This window comes from Hyalella azteca, unplaced genomic scaffold (assembly GCF_000764305.2).
Source record: "Hyalella azteca isolate HAZT.00-mixed unplaced genomic scaffold, Hazt_2.0.2 contig9526, whole genome shotgun sequence".
Classification (NCBI taxonomy): domain Eukaryota; kingdom Metazoa; phylum Arthropoda; class Malacostraca; order Amphipoda; family Hyalellidae; genus Hyalella; species Hyalella azteca.
The window spans coordinates 10828-22770 of record NW_025939595.1 but is presented as its reverse complement, the minus strand read 5'-3'; the positions used below and the strand labels follow the sequence as shown (position 1 = coordinate 22770).

Below are 11943 nucleotides of genomic sequence, written 5' to 3'. Positions count from 1 at the left end.
CATCCATACACCTGACAATAGCAGTGCAACAATAAGAGCAACATTCATCCATACACCTGACAATAGCAGTGCAACAATAAGAGCAACATTCATCCATACACCTGACAATAGCAGTGCAACAATAAGAGCAACATTCATCCATACACCTGACAATAGCAGTGCAACAATAAGAGCAACATTCATCCATACACCTGACAATAGCAGTGCAACAATAAGAGCAACATTCATCCATACACCTGACAATAGCAGTGCAACAATAAGAGCAACATTCATCCATACACCTGACAATAGCAGTGCAACAATAAGAGCAACATTCATCCATACACCTGACAATAGCAGTGCAACAATAAGAGCAACATTCATCCATACACCTGACAAAGACATCCGCTTACTGAAGTCAATGATGGTGTGATTGATTTTGCCCTCGCGCTCCTCAATTTCCTTGCAGGCTTTTTCGTATTCATCAGGAGATTCAACGCGCCGCTTGAACTTCACTGCCTGCAAGTACACAACAACTACAAATCCAATATGGATGAAGTAATATATAGTTACTGATGGTGGTAATTAAATACGTTTAACTGTTAATTTTCTGAAATTATACGTGGTAACAATGACGGTGTTAAGAGAATTGACCATTACAACCGATGTCACGTCTTGTGCACGGTAGAGCGTGAACATTATTTGATGTCTTCAGTAGTGAACCATTAATATCATACACATCTAACTGACGAGGAAGGTGAGTAATGAGCCCATATACCCAACAACTGAACAAGAAGGTAACTAAAGAGCCCATGCATCCAACAACTGAACAAGAAGGCAACTAAAGAGCCCATGCATCCAACAACTGAACAAGAAGGTACGTAACTAAAGAGCCAGTATTGACACTACTGCTGTAACTTAGCCACAAGACAACGCACGAGACATGACGTTTCAAGAGTGTAAAAAGTGTAAAGAGTAATATAATCCTTACAATGCCATAATTCCGGAGTATGATCATAAAACCTAGGGCCAGACCATGAGACGTGTTCATAGGCTACGAATACAGCTATGACAGCACGACTGCGGCAGCTTCGCGGCCACGGGAAACAATATGGCAGCAAAATTACGTGAGATACAGTCGTTCAAGACCTTCGCATACTCTCTGGGACCACACTGATGATTAACATTACAAAGAAAGCAGGAAATTTGAATGAGATGTTCAATTCAACTTAGTTCGTACTAACTTTTTCTTTGCTTGTAATTTTGTTAATTTATGATGTTTACTTGACACCAGTTCAATATTAATTGTGTGAATGTTTCGTTATGGCCTTTCTTTGTAGTATTTTTGCCTATTTACGAAAGAAATTTCACTGAAATACTCGTAAAGAAGCCTGGGCTTCTTTGTACGCTCCTGAGTAAATAAAAACATGTGCAAATCTGTAAGAAATTATAATGAAAATCAACACTCATTTTGTTCAAGGGGGCAATAACTATGCAACAGAGGAGCAATTGATAACTTGCTTCCCCAACAGCAGGAAGCTGATATTTAATGACAAGTTAGTTAAAGAATTATATTCCATGAACTCATCAATAATTAGATCATAGTGAACATTAAGTATACTGACAAGATACTTCTTGTTGTGACTTTTGCCAGTTAAGTGTTGGTAAATCTTTTCGTGGCTTGCATGCCGCAGGTCGCACAGCTGGCAGGAGTAGTAGTAGCTGCCGCCCTCCTCCAGCTTCTCCTTGTAGACGAACTGCATGCCTGCACAATACAAGCACTATTACTGCATGCCTGCACAATACCAGCACTATTACTGCATGCCTGCACAATACCAGCACTATTACTGCATGCCTGCACAATTAACAGCACAATTACAATCTCGTCATCTCAAGATGAGTTTCATTATTATATACATAACAATTTTATTACGTTTACAATACTGCAATAACTGCATACCTGCACAATACAGGACTATTACGATCTCGTCATTTCAAGATAAGCTACATTAGGTATTATTAACATTATTATATTATTATAACAATTTTTTACCATTTACAAAATTTAAGCTTAATAGACGAGGGAATAAGGAGGAGCCCATAAAAATAAATCGTTACTGGCATGAAAAACAACAAACTTATATCAGGAAATGTGTTGTTTAGCAGAATACGCCTGTCACGCTTGCAACATGGATGATACAAAGTGAACATGAAGGTCGAGAGAGGAACTAGTAATTCTTCATTAGCATGAGTAGAATGTTTGTACAACATGTAATTCTTGTAATAAAAGTGATATTTACGGCAATGATAAACAGGCAATATTTACAAAGAATATCTGCACGGCAGTGATGTCTTTAAGATATAGAAGATATTTTAAAGACTTTCATCATGAATGAACTTGAAGAGAAGATGGCGGGTGTTTACCCAGCACGCGGGGGCGGCAGGTGTCAAGGTTGTCCTCCAGGGAGCCGCGCTCGAAGATCTTCTTGGGAGCGTTGAAAGGCTTCAGCTCGAAGCTCTGCTTCAGCGACCTCTCGGTCTGCTGCTTGTTCGTCAGCTGCACCACGCACTGTTGGTGAAGAGTCGAGTGAGAAGTGCAGAGGGCAGGGCGGAGTGAGAGGTGCAGAGGGCGGAGTGAGAGGTGCAGAGGGCGGCGTGAGAGGAGCAGAGGGCGGAGTGAGAGGTGCAGAGGGCGGAGTGTGAGGAGCAGAGGGCGGAGTGAGAGGTGCAGATGGCGGAGTGAGAGGTGCAGAGGGCGAGGAGCAGAGGGCGGAGTGAGAGGTGCAGAGGGCGGAGTGTGAGGAGCAGAGGGCGGAGTGAGAGGAGCAGAGGGCGGAGTGAGAGGTGCAGAGGGCGGAGTGTGAGGAGCAGAGGGCGGAGTGTGAGGAGCAGAGGGCGGAGTGAGAGGTGCAGAGGGCAGAGTGAGAGGTGCAGAGGGCAGAGTGAGAGGAGCAGAGGGCGGAGTGCGAGGAGCAGAGGGCGGAGTGTGAGGTGCAGAGGGCGGAGTGAGAGGAGCAGCGGGCGGAGTGTGAGGTGCAGAGGTCGGAGTGTGAGGTGCAGAAGGTGGAGTGAGAGGTGCAGAATATCAGGTGAAGATAGGTAAACACGTTCGAGGAGATAACTCATAAATGGAAATCTTGCTTATTGATGGATGATGAATAGTGCCATAGAAAGTTTTCAAAGTAGTATCATTTCAACCTTCCTTACATATATACAGGTATTTATTTATACACACACATAGCATGGAAATGTGTTATTTCATGTGAGAGAACATTATACTTATAGGATTCTTCAAAAAAGTCTCATGTTTAAAATCAGAAAGAAAAAGTAGATTACTTATTAGGAGATTGACTGAAGAACAGAACTTCTTGCCACAAGTTCAGCAAATTTGTTGCAGTAGGCAACTTGGTTACTAAAAGGCAAGTAATTGCTTGATAAAAACTACATTCTTCTCTGTAATTCTAGAATATTGCTGCTAAATCAGGCATCATGGCAAAGTGACGTAGTTACGTGCGACTTTTAATAAGGGCATCTTGGTATGTTATCTTCAGATGGACTATTAACAAATTAACAAGTTGATACTAATAAACTTTTACCTTTTTGTGATTCTTGCCAGCAGCATGCGAAATAAACGGATCCAGGGAAGACAGTTCCGTGTTGCAGGGCTGAGGGTGACAAGTCAAATATATGCTTTATAAAACGTGGCTCACTGACTTCAGGTTAGTGGCGTGCAATAATTTCAGAACTTATCAGGCAGCAATGTAATTGAATGGAAATCATTAGCAACAATAATTAATTGGAGATTTTAAATGAAGTCACGTGAGCAATTGGATGCTTTCCAAAGTATGAACGAAAGAATCTTTACTGGTATGACTTGTCAACAATTCTCCCATCAGTACTTGGAATTATATTATGGTAAAATGTTAAAATTATTCCAAATTTAAAAATACAATTTCTGAATAACACCATTTAGTGCTATACAATGAAGAGGTTGAAGTGGTACACATTCATAACATCTCAACATCAATGCCCGCACACACACATTTCCCTGATAATCTGTGAGGCTAATCCTGCAGAACATTTGCACACATGTTATGGCAGTGTCAAGTACATGTATGGCACAACAAAACTAGCAACAAAAGGAGTAACTAGACAGGTTATTTTTTTTTGTTTCTTTTTATGGTAATGTTTGAATAAATTCTTTTACCAAAGAGCACTTGGGTTCTTTGTCAGTCCCTGGAGAAGACCTGCCATCCTGAAAATTGCATATAATTTAGCAGCGAGAGGTTAAAGTGTGTAGTATAATAAACATACATGGCAAAAGATGACAAGACGACACGAGTTCTGGCAGTCTTTGTACTCCACCGTGAATTTGTTGCCAGGAGTGCAGTTGTGCAGTACATCTGTGGTCAAACCAAGCATTAAAGCTATGCCCTTGTTGAGTTTTCCAGCGGTAAATTTTTACGCGTTTAGCTCAATAAAAAAAGAACTAGGAAAAATATCGCTACTATACAAATTTTACTGAAAAAGGCATTATTTGAATTGTTGTATCAAGATGACTTCAGACAAATGATGGCCCCCATTGTCAATGCATTTGGTTAGTCAATTATTAAGAATGCTTTCATAAATCCCAAGTAATGCAAAAAGATATGCTATTATACAAGACTAATAAAGCTTCAATTAACCTGTACAGATGCTGAATTGTTAAAATTAGCTCACCCAGTGCAGCCTGCAGCACCTCTTTGTTGGCAGACAGGTCGTAGGTCCAAAAGTCCCTTGAACGACACTGAACATTTTGAACCTCCTTGGCCTCTTCCTGCAAATATATTTTCAATTTTAGTTGTGAGTCATGAAAATTGCATGATACTACTCAAAAAGGCCCTTCCTCATGGCTGATTACGAGGAATGAATTCAAACTCAGGATTCTTGTGTTACAGGCAGGATTATCAAAAAAGATTTTGCCGCCTTACCACCAGCCTCAAAAATTTTGAAATTTTGTCACTAACTTATTACCACCTGATTCAACAAAAATAATGGGAACATGCATATATATTTTACTAACATTTTCTATTTGTTTGACCTCCACTTCATATTGTCATTAACTTGCAAAAAAAATTTCTGTCAGTAAATACAGAGATGAGTAATAGACATAAATTGATGTAAACTGAATAAATAAATAGATTCAAAAATGACTTATATAATAAACAATAGTTGTTTTGATAATTTTATTAGAACATGCTAGAATATCCATAATGATATTTTTTTGTCAACCCATTTTCTGGACATGAGAATCATATCCAGATTTGCTAGCTCAACCTTACAAACAGGCTGGGGAAAATAAAGAAAAAATTAAAGAGCAAGACAGAGAACAGGGAACCAATGAAGGAATTGTATTTTCAGATACTCATGAATAGGAGCATTACTAGAGTAATTCAATTAGGAACCTTTCACCAAGATGTTCATGTTTAGAAAGGTGGAATCTCTTCAGTAAACGAGAGGATTTTTGAAGTAATAGAGAGTGTAGCATTCAATTTTAAAGCCATTATATTTTCCAAAAATTTCAGCACAGATGGTATACCCTATATACATTGGAGGATTTGAGAAATGCAATTAGTATATTGACTATCATCCAAGAATTGTCAAATTTAAGAATTAGAAATGGCACTTCTTGATTTGAAAGGTGGATATGGCAGTTGTGAAGGCAATAACACACATTCCTTGCTATATAGCTAAAAAGGTTCCTAACCAAAATGGTATTCCTTGGATTCAGAAAAAAACTTTTTCCAATAGCATGTAAAAATTCCAACCAACAGGCAACAACCTGATTAGCACGCAACTGAACCAGACTCACAAATCCCGCTTTGCCTTTTCTATTTCAGAAGATGCATCACTATAAAATAAGCTTACAACTGCACTGTCATTACAAGCCATGCATGGCATATCTCAATATTGTTATGGTGGTATATTTACTCACTGCATTGCCTTTTATTTGTGCTCATCATTATTACAATTACCTACTGATTATGAATATATATCTTGATGAATTTAATAACTTATATCTGCCAACCTTGCCATACTTGCAAAGGGCTAATATAGGTATTACTTACATGATTGTATTAATGAATTTATTAGATTTTAAAACTCCCATATTGTAAAGATGAGGGAAGCAAAAAAAAAAAATTATAGCTCTGTCAGTAAAATTTTTATGCAATGACTACATAATTTCAGAAATAATTTGACTTGTCATCTTTTCTCAGCAGAAGGAGAGCTCAAGGAAAATTGAAGACTAGCTGGCAGTCATGTTGATTACCTATAAGATGTTCATTATAAAATGTTGATTATAAAGTCATGTTGATTATAAAGAACAAATTTGCCAATATTTATGGGAAACATTATTAGAATTAGAAGAAAATACTTATTAGTGATAATTCCTATTTGTTATGTGGAATAAAGACTTGTGACCTTATTGTTTAAAGGCTATTTTAGCTAATTTTGAAAAACAATTTAATCAAATCCTGGTAATAAACTTGAAAAAAAAAGTTTATTTAGAATTTTCATGTTTAAGAAAGCAAACAGCATTGTTGGGGGTCAGCCCCTCTAAAGGTCAACGGTCCGGCCGGTATAGTACCAGCACATGAAGCCAAAGGAAATGGGAAGCCAAAGGATATCCAAATAATTGACCAAAGGAAATGGATTATAATTCATGATTGACATGAAGTATTTATTGGTTAATTAGAAGCACTTATGTTTAGCATGCAGAATAAAATGAATAGGCTTTAAAGCATAGGTCATCACTGTGATAATGAGCTTACCTCTGTCATCCTGATCACTCCATTTTGATCTCGACTATAGGAATTTGCCATTCTGTTGATTGCTAAAAAAACATAACAGTTAAAAGTATATAATATTTATCACACATCTCAGTTCTGTAAAATGGTCACTTGTAATACAGGTCAAAATGAATGGGTGGTGACATGAATTGTTTCTTCAAGTATTCTTCAACACCAAACATTGTACTGGTAACATGACAAGTCTAAAAATTTCAACATGTATAAAAATTTCAACAAGTCTGAAATTTTTTTACTCCATTTCAGATGACAGTGGCTATTTTTGAAAGTCTTGACCACTTGACTTCAGAGCATCAACATATATATGCTAAAGGACCAAAAATACTGCTACCATACATGGTCTAAATAAGGTAAATCATAATTTAAATGCTTCAAAGTGCTACCAGAACAAAAAGCACACAGGAATGCCAGAAGCCTTCCCAATTTTTTATTTGTGAGTAAAACCAAGCAAATACCATCAGTGGATGTAACATTGTCCCTTCAAATGCAGCACTGACCTCAAGTTAGTAAAACTTAAGTACCGTCAACTGGGGTGACTTCAGCCCCGTTTTTTATTTTGTTTTGCAAACAAAAACGGGGTTGTAAACGCCAGGGTCGTAAACAAGGTCATAAACGCCGGAGTAACTTTGGCCATTGTTTATGACCCCGCTTTTGTTTGCAAAACAAAATAAAAAACGTGGCCAAAGTCACCCTGGCGGTTGAAGTTACCCAGGTGGCTGAAGTCACCCCAGTTGACAGTAGTGCTCTATGTTGTGTGGTTCTGTGTTAAGTTATTGAAGTAACTTATGCATCATTGGATAGGTAGAACCACCAGCTTCATTGTTGATGTTAGGGTTTAGTTACACATCTCTTGATATTATCACAGATCTACAACTGTAACTGCTAAATCAGAATAATAATCTAAATTATGCTATTTTAGCCATCCCGCATTTTCACTGAATTATTCCATCACAAGTAAATATAAAGAAAAATACCAAGACTGGGAAAAAAGTTTGGCAGAACAAACCCATCCTCCTTTTTCAGAGCATTTTTCAATATTTGCAGCTCTCTAATATGCCTTTGAGAATAAAATGGCCTATTAGTATTGATAAATTTCTGTCATATTAGCCTTAATCTTTCATAATTGGAAAAGTGTTGATATAAAGTGGGTGCAAAAAGCAGCCAACACAAAGGGAAAACTTTATTTAATTAAAACTTTTTCAACAAAATAACAAACAATTACTATTCTAATGTAAATTTACAAAGGGAAACACAATTATCATATCAAAACAACAATATGATTAAATTTTGACTTGATAACTGCAATTTTGTAAAAGTTAAGGTTCAAAAATGACAGTCAAAGAGGGTAAAAAGGGATAGGCGGGGTAAATCTGGACAGTTCACCATCATGGCTTAAAAATGTTATAGTAGCTAAACTAATTGATATATTGCAAAACTAAAATTATTGGCTCAAACTTCAACATTTTTCCTATCCATGTAGCATAAAGGAAGTTAAGTAATCATACATTTACTAGCTTTAAAAATCCCAGAAAATATGCTGAAAAATGATATTTTTGTTACGGTCTATAGTAAAAAATATTTGTCTAAATTGAAATTTATTTTAATTGCAATTCAGACATATTTGGTTAGTATTGATACTTTTCCCCACTACAATGCATTTCTTTGTGTAGTTTGGGGTTTACTTTAAGAAATTTACATGTATTGATTTATTGGGGGTAACATTAATTGTACGTGCCAAGCTAAAGCCAGTTATTGATAATGGCCAGTTTAACCCATTAATGCCAAGCAGTTCCATTTGGAACCAGCGGAAAGAAATTGATTCATAATAAAATTGTATGGTCAAATCAATATACTAGTGGATGCGTAGGTTTTATACACACCTTGGACGTGTTCTGGCAACGTTTGGTTCAGCTGCGCCGACTACTCCCTGCTCAGTTAACATTTAAAGATTGTAAGTACCGGGTGTCACACATTAGGGCTTGACATCATTGCAGAGAAATGTAAGTAGTTCGTTCTAAAAATATATTATTTATAAGTTAGATGCAGAATTTTATCGACAAAGAGAGTACTNGTGGCCACCAGACCAGCCAAGAGCTACAACTTGAGTGGCCACCAGACCAGCCAAGAGCTACAACTTGAGTGGCCACCAGACCAGCCAAGAGCTACAACTTGAGTGGCCACCAGACCAGCCAAAAGCTACAACTTGAGTGGCCACAAAACCAGCCAAGAGCTACAACTTGAGCAGCCACCAGACCAGCCAACAGCTACAACTTGAGCAGCCACCAGACCAGCCAACAGGTACACGCCAAGAACTTTATTTTGGAATTTAATTCGATTCACCCAGGATTCAGACCCCTCATGAGGTCTTCAAACGTGTCTGGGCTTGTAAGAAGTGCTACGGGATCTCACATTCCTAAGGGCGTTGTTCCTTAGCTGGTGGTGTCTGATTGCAGATCTCAGTTGTGTGGATAAGTAGTTACATGGAAAGAATTCTTGATATTTTCCTTCTCTGTAGCTCTTGTGCTGGCAGCCAATGTCCCTTGTAAGCAACCTCTTTTTCTGTTGCTGATTATCTGTCCCTCCTTGTCACTTCATTTATTTTTTTACAATGTTTACGCTTCCTTTGAACCAGCTTCAGAAAGTTGGACAATTGATATCTTGATTGATATAAGCAAAGTTCAGGCATTGCTGAATTATTGTGCGAGTGGATGCTAAGCAATTATTTAAAATGGTTCACGGTTTGAAAACCAAGATTAATGTTCATATGAATAGGATGTGTATCAATTATAATGATGAAATTCATCAGGGTGAAGAAGAAAAGGTTTTGTTTGGAATTTCGTTTCAAATGTGGAGAAATAAAATAACATAACAATATTTGGTTTGGTATTCGTTATCAACAAATGGGTAAATAAACTAACTTTATTTAGTTTGGCATTCTATTTTGATATATTGAATGTATTTAATTATCTTTATATTACTTTGGAAGCCTTTCATAACACACAGTTACAGTGTAAAAGAATGCTTCACAAGTTGAGAGATCCATATAAAAATTATACTGTAAAATGGGGTAACTTAGACCACTTTTTTTTTATAAATGATGCCATTTTTTTACTAGCTAAATTAAACTTGAATTGATACATGCAAAATACAGGTCTATACTCTAGCTTCACTCACCATAAATTGCTGGCTCCTGCCTCTCATAGTCTTTATGTAATTTCAAAAAAAGCGATGGTCTTTGTTACCCCAGCTCTAGGGGTAACTTAGACCGGGTGGTAAAATCAATTATATTTTTTAGTAAAATAACTCAAAATAACTCCAGGTTTTGGTGCATTGTAGCAGAACTCTTCTAGTTACATATGCAAATGACAAACTTAAGGAAAGTGTCATAGTTTGCAAATGGGGGGTCCTGCCCCCCAGGTGGTCCAAGTTCCCCCAAACGGGAGAACTCTGACCACCTAATGGCAGCCCTGACAGGGTTAACATAGACCGGCCTGGAAATTAAGTTAAATTACCATATATAAGACTCTGTAGAGTCTGAAACTAAGATCGCTGCCATATCTACTGCTCATTTTTATCAAACTACATAATTTTCCTTGATAAATTACCGTCATAATTATGGACAAAAAGGGAAGAAATCTAAATCTAAGGAGAGAAAGAAATCTAATACTACTGTGCAATTGAAAATGGATTCGTTTTTCGGTAAAAAATGTTAATTCATTCGCATTTCTTTTATTTATTTCCCCTATTATTTAGAAAAAAATATGATGAATTTTAGTGGAAAAAAAATTATTCTGTAACTTTGCTATTTTTGAGGATTTATTATAATTATTCCCATATATTCTTAAGTTTGATTAGCGCGGTATCGCTTAACACGGTAAAACTCGGGGATTTATTAACCACGTTAATCAAGGGATTGCTGTACAAGTATATCAGGGTGCGTACTGGTATTTAGGAAAAAAATTCCATGACTTTTCCATGACCTCCTTCTAGTAATCTTTGAATGTTGACTGAAAAAAGAGTAGTCAGCGCAGCAGAACCAAACTTTGCCAGAACATGTACAAGATGTGTATCTAACCTGCACATCCACTTGTATATTTATTTCATCTTACAATTTTATTATGATTCAATTTTTTTTTTGCTGGTTCCAAATGGAACTGCTTGGCATCAATGGGTTAACCCATGCAGCACAGAAAAACATTTCCTTTTTTTTCTTCATTTATTTGCAAATTCTACGAGTTTCCATAACCTGAAATAATATCCCATGACTTTCCAGGCCTGGAAAATGAAAAATCAAATTCCATGACTTTCCAGGTTCAACATGACCGGTATGCACCCTGGTATATGCATCATTCATTCATCATCCATGCATCATTCATTCATTCATTTATTTTTTAATTTGTAATTTATTCACCATTTATTTTATTCATCATTTATTAATAATTTATTCATCGTTTAATTATAATTTATTCATCATTTTTATACTATTTGTTTGTCAAACTGGAATTTATTGTTAAACTCAGATTTTTGGTTAATAATGTTTATTTATACCATTCATATCCATCAGTCACAACTCGCACCCATTTCCCCCATCCACCTGCAGTCAAAGCCTCAACCAAAATGTTTTATTTTAGTTAGAATAGATAGCCTACAACATGAGCTTTCTAAAGGCAGGGCTGAAAAAGTCCTATTTTTTCTGAAATATTGCGGCTCTAATATCACATAATTTCAGTAGGTATGAAATCCCCTGGCTCTATTGTCATGTATTTTTGTTGATTGAAAAAAATCACAGTTTGCACTCCACAAACATGTATGATGTAGTTTCATACAATTTTCACCCTCTGCAATCTGCAATACTTTGACAATCCTGCCAAAACATCCTACACAACACAGGGTTGGCGATTTTTTTGATTTAAAAAAAAAATCAAAAAAATCAAAATCAATTATTTTTTTGATTTATTTGATTTTTTTTTATTTTTTCAACTTTTTTGTCTTTTTTGAAGTGTTATTTTTTATGTTGCAATTAGCCTACTAACAATAACAGTATATGGATCATAATGGATGGCTAAAAAGGGCACTTATTGCCTTCAATAGTGACCAAAAGGCCAAGGTGGTGTTT

At 36.6% G+C, this 11943-nt stretch overlaps 1 protein-coding gene across 1 annotated transcript; it reads right to left on the bottom strand.

Moving 5' to 3' along the window:
- Nucleotides 1–44: 44 nt before the first annotated feature.
- Nucleotides 45–6911, bottom strand: LOC108667657. The gene is made up of 8 exons (XM_018154699.2): nucleotides 6792–6911; nucleotides 4699–4795; nucleotides 4294–4382; nucleotides 3576–3644; nucleotides 2404–2548; nucleotides 1605–1744; nucleotides 370–498; nucleotides 45–56 (listed from the first exon to the last, which is right to left on the bottom strand). The coding sequence occupies exons 1-8, from the start codon at nucleotides 6840–6842 to the stop codon at nucleotides 45–47; spliced, it is 732 nt and encodes a 243-aa protein (XP_018010188.1). The 5' UTR covers nucleotides 6843–6911.
- Between the last annotated feature and the right edge of the window lie 5032 nt (nucleotides 6912–11943).